General features: G+C 37.6%; 1 protein-coding gene across 1 annotated transcript in view; it reads right to left on the reverse strand.

The window, feature by feature from the left end:
* The window catches only part of CSTF3 (cleavage stimulation factor subunit 3), a 72,495-nt gene extending 59,130 nt beyond the window's left edge, over positions 1-13,365 (reverse strand). The window contains exon 1 of the mRNA XM_003993143.6: positions 13,154-13,365. Within this exon, the coding sequence (XP_003993192.1) occupies positions 13,154-13,180 (27 nt within the window). The 5' untranslated portion in view covers positions 13,181-13,365. The remainder of the gene's footprint in view (positions 1-13,153) is intronic.
* Between the last annotated feature and the right edge of the window lie 866 nt (positions 13,366-14,231).

Genomic DNA, 14,231 nt, shown 5'->3' on the forward strand with positions numbered 1-14,231 from the left:
ACTAATATACAAGAGCTTCGTAAGCAGGCCAGCTTAAGAAGCTAAAACAGGAAAAATTTAATGAAGAGGACTACTGGCTCCAACCATATGTTATAATACAAAATGACAAGGCAAGTTTGGTAATGGTGACAAACCAATCACTGGTTCAAGATGATTAAGAAAGAGAATGATATATGGAAAATGAACAAAGGTGATATTTTAAATCAGAATGGTAGATTATTTAATGTACAGTATTAGAATTGCAGTCAACTTTATCAAAATAAAGTTGAATTACTATTTTATCCTTTCTACGAAAGTAAATTTCAGATAGATCAAAGATTTAAACACAACAAAAAAAGAACTAGAGGAAAAAATAACTGAAATGTATCTGTGCATAGAAAAAACTTTTCCGGGGCGCCTGGGTGGCTCAGTCAGTTGAGCGTCCGACTTCGGCTCAGATCATGATCTCGGGTTCTTGAATCTCTTGAGGTTGAGCCCCACGTGGGGCTATGTGCTGACAGCTCAGAGCCTAGAGCCTGCTGCGGATTCTGTCTCCCTCTCCCTCTGCCCCTCCCCTGCTCATGCTCGCTCGCGCTCTGTCTCTCAAAAATGAATGTTAAAAAAAAAGAAAAAGCTTTTTAGAAGCCTTTGAAGAGTAAACTTAATTCAGTGTAAATTTGTGCATGAAAAAGTATTACAAAGTCAAAAGACTAACCTAAAAAACATCCCAACTTATTTGGCATAGTACTAAATTTATTAACGTACAGTCAATAAAAGACCAGCAGCTCAGAAAGAAAATGGGCAAAGTACTGAAACAGTTCCCAGAAAGAGAAGTTAACAATGACCTTTAAACACTCAAAAGAAATACCAATGTAAACCGTAAGACAGAGACCAAAGTGTTTTACAATCAACATTGCACTGGCAAGGGTATATAAAAACAGACATTCTCACATTGTTGGCAGGGGCAAGTAATCTGATCAAAATTTAACATGAATGTCTGACCCTGAATTCCACTCCTGGCAACTTCTACTGCACACATGCCCAAAGATGTGTACTAAATAGTCAAGTACTTGGCTGTTTGCTGTTACATAAAACTAGAAGTAATTTAAATAATCATGTATACAACAACTGGCTAAATATAGGAATTTGCAGTCACTAAAAAGAACAGAGCAAGACAAGTCTATAGATAGTAACATGGAACCATTACCATAATACTGTGTCAAAAAAAATTGGAGGTGAGCTGGGGAGAGACAGACACACACACTTACTTTACAATGTATATACTCTTCTACTGTTTAAATTTTTACTATTCACCTTAAAAGTATTTGCTCAGTGCTTAATATGTGCCACACATTGTTGACAGGACACTTGAGATACAACAAATAAAGACTTTTACTTTCAAAGGATTTATTTACTTCTTGAAAAAAAAATTTAAAAACTATCTTAAAAGAAAACTAGGAGTGGGGCACCTGGGTGACTCAGTTAAGCGCCTAACTCTTGATTTCAGCTTGCTTCAGGCTATGCGCTGACAGAGGGAGCCTGCTTGGGATTCTCTCTCTCTACCCCTCCCCCACTCACATGGACTCACTCTCTCAAAATAAATAAATGTAAAAATAAAATAAAACTAGGATCTTAGTTTGTAAGATACCAACTATAATAAAGTGTTAATGATAAAATAAGAAGTAAATCTGATACAAGTACTTTAAATCAGCAAGTAAAAAACAACTAACCAATACCAGTTTTAGTTAAATCAACACTAACAATTAGGGTTTCAAAGCAATCTGATGGGAAGGCAAATCATGATCTGAAAATTAACCAACCAAATTAGATAATGTATATCACAATCTGTAAAACAGCAGAGAAAACTCAGGAAACAGTGTCTAATACTCAACCACCAAAATTGCAGCAAAAAGCATAAATGTCTCCCTGCTAAATAAAACAAGCCATTCCCTTAGTGATTCTTAACCCTGGCAGCACATTAGAACCACCTGGGTGAAAGAGGATTTTAAAAAGATGCTCAAGCCCCACTATCTAGATCAATTAAATCAGAATCCCTAGGAACTGGCCTGGACCATCACTACTTTTATTTTCCTTAAAAAATTTTTTTTAATCACTAATTTAAAAAAATTCCCCAGATGGTTCTAATGTGCAGTCTCAGTTGAAACCACAGCTCTCTGAGGGTTTCATAACCCTTTGTAGTACCCCAGAACTTTCTTACAGTCTAGTGAAGCCTGTGGGCTCTTTCTCATAAGTGTTCTTTTTTTCCCCCCCCAAAGTAGGTACTACACCCAACATGGGGCTTGAATGCACAACATCAGAAGTTGTTTCCTCTACAGACTGAGCCAGCCAGGCGCCCCTCTAAGAATAATGTTCTTAAATACACAAAATAAACATATACCTCAAAGGAAACCAATTACATTGAAATATAATTACTGAAATATTTTTAAACAAAGTTTTACACAATAACAGACACAACACATTAAATAAGATCTAGCAGTCAGTCTAATGATAAGGGCAACAATATTTGGAATATTTATGTCCAATTACACCTGTTGCTAACACTGCTAATGTAAAGGTATCTTGCCTACATTCATAAGGAAAGGCTCAATTTCAGTTAGACATTAGTAAAAACAAAGAGTTTTCCATACAACTTCATAGAATCCCTACAATTCTATCCAGACACCTGGGGGATGGGGTTACAATGGACTACAAACGGATGCAAATGATGTTGGAGATCAGATGTAAAAAAGTTTTTGAGCATCTACAATGTAAAGCATTAATCATTCTTTGTTAAGTAATAACCCCATTTCATAACAAGAAATATAAACTACATGAATCTACCCAAAGTCTAGTTAGAATCTGACAGAACCATAGCTCAGCTCTTTTCAGACTCTGTTACACCCCTAAATATTTTCCTCTTGCCAAGGATGCAGTTAAATGTTCATAAAATAATTTACATAGATAATTCTCAATCAACTATATTAACAAGAAAGCTACCGAAAATAGCCAAGAATATAGTCTAGTAGTTTTGCGCAATGGATAGCACACTGGACTTCTAGTATTTTGGGCCACATTTAATTCCTACAATAAAAAGTCATTCATCATCATGAACCAGTTAGGTGGCCAATGGCACAATATTTTTGTTCTCTGGCCTGGGCATATTTCCATACGGCAAAGGAAAATTGAACAGTTTTCTACTATCCACAAGGAGACTGGACCTCCACAAGGAATGGAATTGTGTTACTATTTCCTAAATCTTTTGCCCAAAGGAATAGGTCACTTTAAGAAAACTTAGGACAAGTTTCCAGTGCTCACTTGTAATGGAATGAGTTCAGAACTCAGCTTGCTTAGTGTAGCAAAAGAACAGCTGTCCCATAGTTACATGGCCCCAAAATTTATTACTATAAGAAACTCTACTACAAATCCAGCTTTTGCCTTTGGAATAAACTACAATCCTATTACCATTCTTTAAGAATGTTAATGGGCAGTGGGATGGAACCCCAATAAGCAGAACAAAAGATGGACTAGTTCCCAAGGCATGCACATTACCAATGATACCAGAACTTTGAAAACTCCTTTGATTTGCAAAATTTTAAAAATCAGAAAAATTACACAATTGTATGGAGTATACGGAGATACATACCAACACATACTATTTCAAATGGGTACAAAACCCAGAAAAATTATGAACTAGATGATATATTTTTTTGTATAGGGACAAGATGTTACTCAAGAACTGTCTCTAGCATCTGTTCTATGAACTGTTTTTCTAGTAGTAGCATACTGCTAAAATTAACAACTTATTTTCTTTGGTTACAACAGTAACCAATTTACAACTGGCTAAAAGTCTGAAGGCAGGGTAAATCCATTATGTGTTCAATCTTAAAATTTTCTTTAATAATGGCTTTTTGGAGACATAATCATATATAATTCACTCATTTAATGTATACAATTCACAGTAAGTTTTTTAAAAAATTTTATCACCCAACAAGAACCATACCCATTAGTCATTACAATTTCCCAATCCCCTAGTCCTAAGCAACCACCAAACTATTTTCAGTCTCCATAAATGTGTGTGTATTTCATGTGAATGAGATTACATAACGTGTTTCTGACTTGCATTTTGTTTTCAAAGTTCGTGTTTTATCATGTATCAGTACTTTCCTCTCTAATGCCAAATATTTCATTGTATGGATAATCCCACATTCTGTTTATCAGTGATGGCCATTTGGATTGTTTCCAATTAAAAAAAATCATTTTGCGGGGGCGCCTGGGTGGTTCAATCGGTTAAGCATCTGATTCAGCTCAGGTCACGATCTTGCGGTTTATGCATTCGTGCCCTGTTTCGGGCTCTGTGCTGACTGCTCAGAGCTTGGAGCCTGCTTTGAATTCTGTCTCCCTCTCTCTCTACCCCTTCCCCCATTCGTTTTCTCTCTCTCTCAAGAGTAAATAAACATTTAAAAAAATTAATATAGAAGGATTTTTTTAGGTTTATTTATTTTGAAAGAGCCCGTATGAGTGAAGGGCAGAGAGAAGGAGAGAGAATCCCAAGCAGGTTCTGCACTGACAGCTGGGTTCGATCCCATGAACCATGAGATCATGACCTGAACCAAAACCAAGGGTCGGACACTTTACCAACTGAGCCACCCAGGTGCCCCAGATTGTTTCCAATTTTTGAGTAGAGTTCATTTTGTGTTTTGTTATTCTTAGAGATACATGTATACACACACACACACACACTCCTACAGGTAATATTGTTAGGTTATATGGGAATTCTATTTTTAACATTTTGAAGAACTGTCAGACTGTTTTCCAAAGTGACTGAACCATTTTACATTCCCACCAACAGTGTATGAGGGTTCCAATTTCTCCACAACCTCACCAACAGTTGTCTTTTGATGATTATAACCATCCTACTGGGTATGAAGTGGTAACTCATGGTGGTTTTGATTTACATTTCTCTGATGGTGAACCAAGTTCAGCATTTTTTGATGTTCTTATTGCCCATTTGCCTTATCGGCCTACCCAGATTCTTTGCCCATTTTTAACTGGGCTATCTTTTTATTGTTGAATTGCAAGAGTCTTTTGTATATTGTAGCTACAAATCCCTTATTAGATACCAGATTTACAAAAATGTTCTCCTGTTAGGTGAGTGTTTTCACTTTCCATGCTTAACCTTTTGTCATGTGAAGCTAACCCAGAGAAAGAGAACTTGACAAGACAGCATGCACTTTCAATGGTCCTCAAACTTTTTGTAAAGCCTTAGTTTGCATTCTTAAAAATCGAAGATCCAAAGAAAAAATTTTTACATGTGGGTTATATCAATATTATCATTAAAAATTAAAATGGAAAAAATTTGTTAATTCACTTTAAAATAAAACAATTTTATTTAAAAATATTTTCCAAAACAAAAAAATAATTAGTGGAAATAATGGCAGTTTTATGTTTTTGTGATTCTTTAATGTCTGGCTGAATAGAAGACATTATCTGCTTCAGCTTTCAGTCTATTGCAATATATTGTTTTGGATGAAATATGACTATGTAACTACAGTTATGAAGTACATGACTACGTATGTAGTTGGAAAAGGGAAAAGCACTTTTAATACCATTTTCGAATCACTGGTAGTCTCTGAGAAACTAAGCTTTACTAAAACCGCAAACCAGTTTCTATATGGCAGCTTAACTAATTAAGGAGGTTGGATAATTGGGGATGGAAGGGAGGGAAATGACAAACACGATTAACGGTTGAAAGAATAAAGTAATCTAATTTCTTCCTTCCATTCCCACCAGGGAAGCAGAAATATAACTTTCACAGGGGAAAAAAAGGGAAGGGGGGATAGGTCTCCTTCAAATAGCTATTTTCATGGTAAACAGGAAGGGTGTTATGCTAGAGGTCATACCAACATTCAATTAAAATGGAGACCAATGAAAATTTAATCCAACTGATAATTATCATAAGTACGGGGAGAAGGTGGTAAAATTAAAAAGATTTAAACCTATGTAAATATCTCTTGACCATGACCAACAGAACTAGAGGATGAGTCTCAAATACAGTTCTGTAATGAGTATTTTCCACTAATAAGGGTAATGGCTAAACACAGTAGAGGGAGGAAAATTTTTGTAAAATAGTATCAAAAGCCTAACCATCCTCAAATAATCTGCAATATTTTTCTCCACTTATTTTATCAAGAGTGTACTGGGGCGCCTGGGTGGCTCAGTTGGTTAAACGTCCAACTTCAGCTCAGGTCACGGTCTCGCGGTTCGTGAGTTCAAGCCCCGCGTCAGGCTCTGGGCTGATGGCTCAGAGCCTGGAGCCTGCTTCGGATTCTGTGTCTCCCTCTTTCTCTGCCCCTCTCCCGTTCATGTTCTGTCTCTCTCTGTCTCAAAAATAAATAAACGTTAAAAAAATTTTTTATTTTATCAAGAGTGTATTCAAAAACAACTTTTAAGGGGCGCCTGGGTGGCTCAGTCAGTTAAGCGTCTGACTTCGGCTCAGGTCATGATCTCACAGTCTGTGGGTTCGAGCCCCACATCGGGCTCCGTGCTGACAGTTCAGAGCCTGGAGCCTGTTTCAGATTCTGTGTCTCCCTCTTTCTCTGACCCTCCCTGTTCATGCTCTGTCTCAAAAATAAATAAATGTTAAAAAACAATTTTTTTAAAAACAAAAAAACCACAACTTTTATGGTTCAGGTATCTTTAACCCATAAGTGGTTTGCAAACTTTCATTTACATAAAAATCACCTGTGGTACTTGTTTCAAATGAAGATTCTCAGCCTCACTAACAGAATCTGTTATACTAAGTCTGAAATTGGGGTGTAGGTACCTATACTTGAATAAAGCACCTAAGTAATTATGATTCAATAGACCATGAACTCCGTTTGGAGAAATACTGTCTAATCTACGTGTCCTGTAATACATTTTTCGAAATGTTGTTTCCTTAAAAATAAAGTGGCATCAGACCTAAGTCATTCCATTTTTTTCCTAAAACATAATAAAGCTGCATGAACTATACTATCTATATGAAGTCTTAATTCTCCCTTGGCAGTTAACCTTTATTTATAATTAAAAATAGACTAGAGTAACCCTTTGCAAGACTATCTGCAAGTAGTAACCAAGAAGATTCATACGCCTAGACAATGAAGCAGTTTATGTGACAGGTGATGTTAGGACTGAATGCCAGCTTAGTCCTGTGTGCCTTTACCAGTGCAATGGAACTCTACCAGATTTTTGGTATCCTGCATATAATCCTTTCAATCCTTCCAAAGACTAAAAATCTAAGAAACATGTAAACAATTCAAAACTTAAGAAAAAGTAGGCTAAAGATTATTGGCCCAAATGACACATATCACATTTCCTTATTAAATTTGCTTATTCATTCCCTAGGAAACAGATGCAAACTACAAATAAAAAATTGAGTCTTTTAGAATTTAAAAAATGTAGCTTTAGACCAAATGTAGCCAAGATATTAATTCTCTAGATTAAGTAAAATGTTAGAAAAACATCAATTAAGAAATAGTTTTGTCCTTCTGGCTTTAAGTATTTACTGATTATAAGCTATCCACTAATCTAAAAATTTACTAACTCAAATTCCCCTTCCTTTTTTTAAAAATACATTTTAAAGAGAAAGAGAGAGAGAGAGAGTGCATGCGCTAGAGTGTAGGAGACTGACAGAGGGAGAGAGGGAGAGAGAGAGAGGGAGAGAGAGAGCGCGCGCGCATCTCAAGCAGGCACCACGCACAGCATGGAGCCCAATGAATGCAGGGCTCAATTCGACAGACCCTGGGATCATGACCTGAGATGAAATCAAGAGTTGGATGCTCAAGTGACTGAGCCACCCAGGCGCCCCAAATCTCTTTTTACATCAGTTCTCACACCATTACGAACTGTCCAGCAAAACAAAAAGATTCAAATTCATAGCAAGGTCTTGGCTAAAGAGAAATAAAGATTTAGAGACAATGGTAGAAAAGCTCAAAACTAAGAATTGTGTTTGGCAATGGTCCACTTAATAGGTACAAACATCTGAACACAGATTTTGCAACTCTGGGAAGTCTATCTGGGATGTAAACTATACTCCCTGAAACGCCTATATTCTTAATGTTGAAGGAATGCAATCTTTCTTAACACAGCACCTTTCTGTTGTACTTCTAAAGAAAACCAATACTTCCGTAAATACAGATCAATCTCACTTAGGAACAATGACTGCCAACTATAGTATTCTACACAGTCGAAATATTAACAATAAAGACGAACTCAATTTTAGCTGCCCAAACTATTATACTAAGTAACACAACACGAGGGAGTAAAGTAAGAAAGACTATTACAGAAAGATTGTTAAAAACAGAAAAGAATAACTGGGCCCAAGAACACATCGTCTAATACACATATCTGGCCTTTCCCCCTCCCTATTCCTAACTGCTGCCCACATCCACTTTGACTTTGAAATTGTCCTGGTGCTATCATTACCTTTTAACCACTGGTAAGTTTAATGGTACTCAGCAAAGCCCTAAACAAGGTTTCAGGCTTCAACACTTGTATATATTTCATCTTTCTTCCTTCATTAATAAAGCAAAACAAGGATTAATCTTTTTAATTACTACTGGTAATTATGCTTCTTCAAGTCATGCAATTTTTCCAAAGGGAGGATCATTTTGTTTATATTATAGGCCTTTCTAATTCTAGGTAGGTTATAGATTGTTTTAAAAGTGAAGTCTTATTTCTATTTTTTTTTTTTTTAACGTTTATTTTTGAGAGACAGAGCGCAAGTGGGAGACACAGAATCTGAAGCAGGCTCCTGGCTCTGAGCAGTCAGCAAAGACCCCAACGTGGGGCTCAAACTCACTGTGAGAGATCATGACCTGAGCCAAAGTCAGACACTTAACCCACTGAGCCACACAGGTGCCTCGTGTCTTATTTCTAAAAGACGAGTGTAGAAACAGAATTTTAAGGATTTAAAGGTTCATATGAATTGGCCTGGCTGAGAACATCTCTCTCCATCCTCTTATGTAACAAAACTTTAGGAACCACCACTTTTACACCCAAAATATTTTACTCTGTATTATTTGTCCATCTGTCCTCCCAAGATTAAACTCTTTGAGAATTTGTACTGTATTGCACAGAGCCTAACTGCAAAACTCATCCATTCATTTATCAAACACCTTTAAATATCAAAGAGAATTTCCTAGATTCCTAGATGCAAGGATGAATAAATAAGGCCACCCCTTCAACTCAGGCCTAAACCCAGTGGAGGAACTCTAAACAATAGCTAAATGCTGTAAGGGTAGTGCACAAAGTAAAATGAAGCTAAGAAAGAATGAGATTAAAAACTGAACCAGGCAGTGAAAAAAAACATATGCAAGACAAAAAAAGAGCCATAATTCCACACAGGAACTACATGTGTTTTCATTAGGGAAGGGGGGGGAGGGGACTTACAAACAAAGTTTTGTCACCACGGAACTGGCAAAAAACGGTAATCAAGAATACCCATGAAAACTGCTAAGGTAATTTAAATAGCTCTCTATATGCAAAATGGAACTTTCTCACAAGAGTTAAAAAAAAAAAAAAAACAGAAACAAAAACCAATAAACCTTAGCAGCGATTTTGCTTGTCTACAGTCATTTTCCTCTATCAAAGGGAAATCTAGAGACTCAGTACCAAGAAAGAAATGACCATGCATAGTTTTGAATAACTAAGGTATCAGGTTTATTCAAAAAAACTTTTTTTTGCGCTTCAATGCTAAAAGGGTAAAAGAAATCTACACCTCCTATCTTGCCAGATTCTTTGTCCATCACATCTCTTGGCATCTTTCTAAAGCAAATGCACAATTCAGAGTGGCTTTGATTTTTTTCTTACTAGTCTTCAGCTTTGTTTGGTCTCTTTTTCTTGTCTATCATTTTAGGTACTCTCTTTTCCTATAAATATTCACTGACCAGTTAAAAGGTTACTGAAGAACACAACATCAACCCACAAATTACTAATTGCAAAGGGGAAAATAATCCTTCACAAGGAAGAAACCCAGCAGTCATCACCCTACCTAAAGCAAACTAGTTGATTTGTATTGTCAACCAGGTCACTATTGAAGGTATCATTTAATTACCACTTCAGTTAAAGTTGAATAGTACAATCTCTGGGATTTGCCTGAAAGCAATGAGGATGGGGAGAGTAAGTGAAAGTATGGGGGGAAAAAGATTAAGTCATCAGTTACAGCTCTACGATAGAAACATCATTCGTTACACTATTTTTTTGCATGTTTGAAATGTTATCATTACAAACTTAAAGAAAAGATAGTATGTGTTTTAGGTTGACGAAAGAAAGATACAGGAGCCACCATAAAGGTTGGGACAAGTTGAGCATCAAAAAGAAAAATAGCTATCGCTTATTTTTTCTTTTAATATTTATTTTGAGAGAGAGAGACAGACAGAGAGAGACAGAAATGGTGCATGTGAGGGAAAGGCAGAGAGAGGGAGACTGAGGATCTGAAGCAGGCTCTGCGCTAACAGCAGCAAGCCTGTTGTGGGGCTCGAACTCATGAACCACAAGGTCATGACCTGAGCCAGATACTTAACCCAATGAGCCACCCAGCTGCCTCACTGCTTAACACAGTAGATAGAGAAACCCATGAATCCATAGTGATCTTTTTTATAAAGAAAAACAAATTTCTTCTTTACAGAAAAGTATGAGCCAGTCAGTAAAGACATAAGAGAATTTTCAAAACACCATTTGCCACCTCCAATATAATAACTGATTTATTCAAGAATTATCAATCGATGACAAATAATAACTAGTTAAAAGGTTACTGAGGAACACAATACCAACCCACAGATTACTAACTGCAAAGGGGAAAATAATCCTTCACAATGAAGAAAGCCAACAGTCATCACCCTATCCAAATAAACCTATCCATCACTAATAGTGGAACAACCTAGCATGAGGTGCTTTCTAACGTAACACTCTAAGTTACTCTACCCAAAAATATTTAACCCAAATATTACCAAAGCTCTCAGTTTAGACCTAACCACACACAGTTTTCAGGAAATAACACAAGATGAAGGGAAAAGTTAAACAACAACACACACAAAAATCAAATCAACTCAGAAAATTAGAAGTTTTACTAGAAAATTGTCCTGGGTTCCTCAAACAATAACCCTGGGGAGAAAAATGGGGGAGACTATTCGAGACGTTAACTAAATGATGCCTGTAAATCCAGATAGATTCTGCCTTAAAAAAAGGAAAAGAAACCCTACGAAACATATTCTTGGGACAACTGGGGAAATTTGAACACGGACTGGGCTTTAGAAATGGTAGTATTACTATTAATTTTCTTAGGTGAGAAAATGGTATGGTCGTTAAATAACTGCATCAATGTCCTTATATAAAAGAATGCTGGGATGCCTGGGTGGCGCAGTCGGTTAAGCGTCCGACTTCAGCCAGGTCACTATCTCACGGTCCGGGAGTTCCAGCCCCGCGTCAGGCTCTGGGCTGATGGCTCAGAGCCTGGAGCCTGTTTCCGATTCTGTGTCTCCCTCTCTCTCTCCCCCTCCCCCGTTCATGCTCTGTCTCTCTCTGTCCCAAAAATAAATAAAAACGTTGAAAAAAAAAAATGCTGAGGCTGAAATATGTGTTGGCTTACTTTCAAATAAATATGTATGGAGAGATACAGCAAGTATGGCAAAATGGTTAACAACTGTTGACTGTGGGTGAAGAACTATGTTGCAGGCATTCATTGCACTTTTCTTTCAACTTTTCTCTATGTACTAAACTTCACACTAGAACTTTAGGGTTAATTTTTTTTCTGTAAGTTTTAACCATCTCTGCCATTTAAAACACCACATATCTGAAATATTCGAAGTCATGACATTGCAGTGTCTACAATTTTAGATAAACGAAAGAATTAACAAATTCTGGAAATTTTCAATGAAACCTTAGGAGATCACTCCTTGACTTTCAGGTGACAAACTATTAGCCCAGAAAAATGGTAGGTATACATAAACAGATTTGATAGAATTTTGAGACTTTTCATTCTTGGGCATTCTGACAACATGTAAAATACAAGCACAGAAGATTTCAGTACTGAAATCAGTCAACAAGCAAACACAAAATTTAATTTAGGAAGCTTTTCCCGACCTAATGAAATTTACAATCATACAGACTATTCAAGAGGAACTGCAATTTTGCCTCATCTCTGTTAACCTCCAAGAACAGCCTCTACCTTCTAAGCTGGGGACTTAAAAAAACAAAAACCTAAGTGTAGTTCGTTACCATGGCAACGGGAAATTTCAGGAAATTGAGACCCTGCAAGCTAGCTAGCCTCCATTTTAAAAACTATTTACCTGAACATACCACACTTTAAGTCGAAAAACAAATTGAATGACATCTTTCATAAAATACCAGTTTCCTCTTTCAAACTAAAAGGTAAATACTACCCTACAAAATTCTGAATAAAGAGCAAAAGAAACAAATCATTTATTTAAATGTCTGAATTTTAAAATATATGTCACTTATGTCCGGTACTAAAGCAGATGCGTTTATTCACAGTAGCCAAAACAGACTCCTCACTTCCGATTTATCAAATTCTGCATTATGTGTCGGTTGAAAACCGAAAATGAAATGTGGACAGAGAAAGAAAAAAAAAAGAAAACCACAAAATTCCCCAAGTCTCTGCATAACCACGCTCTTACTCCTAGACTGCTTCCTTCTTCATTCGCTCTGGCAAGACACTATTTCTCCAGATGAGTTTCATCTCAAATTATTTTTCAAACTGGTAACCTATTTCTGCGTATATCGGAGAGGGGGAGGAGGAAACATTGACAAGTTTTTCGAGAACAGCGAGTACACGTTAAAATAATCAATTCCCAAACACCCTAACATCAAAACAAAATGTTATCAAAGGAAGGCATCCCACAGGAGTAGTCCCACGAACCTAAACAGGACGAAGCAGCTTCCTGGCTATTGTCTACATCCAGTATTTGTTCACATTAACGCCTAAGACAGAGAAGCCAAAAAATAACTTCAAACTCAGCCAGCTCTTGCTCCCCATTCCCACCATTCTTCTGTACCCGGTCCTCTGGGTTCATTAGACCCCGATTCCTTCCTCAGGCGAACATGGCTGGAGTACTCGGACGAACAGAGACGTGGAGAGAAGAGGTCGCCACGAGGCCCCACCACTCTCTTTCCTCACCTGCTCCGGGGCTCCGTCTCCTGACATGGCCTCAGCTGATTAGAAAGTGAGAACTGGCCCGCGATGCGAAGCTAGAAAAGAAAAATTAAACTAAAAGCCACCCAAGCCAGTAAAGTTACCCCCAGCCCAGCGGAGCCAGACCGCCAACACGAATCGCCACCGCCCACTCAGATATGAATTAAAATGGCTGCGCCCCTGCTGGCCGAGGAGAGAGGTGTGGCTTCTGCATTAACTTCCGGGGCAGTGGGCGGGGTTAAAAGCTCAACTCCCCAGTTACTTGGCCGCGCAGAAGCAAAGAGAACCCAGAGGTGGGCCCAAAGCCTGCGCTGACGTCACGACTCTGGGTTTAGGGAAACTGTTGTTGAGCTGGCTACAACCGGCTGGGAGGCGGGAATCTGGTTAGCCTGGAGGTTTGCGCGCCTTTCAGAATTTAATTGTCAACCTTTGAAACCTGGTTCTTCACTTTTTTTTTTTTCTGAAAAATTTATTTTATTTTATTTTTGGGCGTTAACAGTAAATTTTATTTATTTATTTTTATATGAAATTTATTGTCAAATTGGTTTCCATACAACATCCAGTGCTCAACCCAACGGGTGCCCTCCTCAATGCCCATCACCCACTTTCCCCTCCCTCCCACCCCCCATGGTTCTTCACTTTTGAAGCCTGATTACCAATCAGTTCAGGCAAACTGGCTATTTTAGGGAGCAGTGCTAAGTTTAAATGCCTTCTATGTATTGGAGATAAGGAATACATCGAGGTCTCAGCTAATGTTTTCTGTGCTTCCTACGGATGAGAGGAACCGATCAAGCCCACAATAATTTGTACTGTCACCATCTACTATTGTGTCTAAGGCTTATTTCTCATTTTCCTTTTAATTGTGCTTTTATGGGTTTTCTTGGTGGGGGTGACAGGAGGTTGGGTAGGGTTATTTTTGGTTATGCAAAAAAATTTTGTTTGAATTGTTATGTAGTAGAATCTATCAATCTTATTGCTCTGGATTTGGGGACCAAGATAGAAGGGCTTTCTCCATTCCCAGATAATAAATTCAATCATGGTTTTAGTACTTCCTCGGTTTCAT

Source organism: Felis catus, chromosome D1, assembly GCF_018350175.1.
Source record: "Felis catus isolate Fca126 chromosome D1, F.catus_Fca126_mat1.0, whole genome shotgun sequence".
NCBI classification, from domain to species: Eukaryota; Metazoa; Chordata; class Mammalia; order Carnivora; family Felidae; genus Felis; species Felis catus.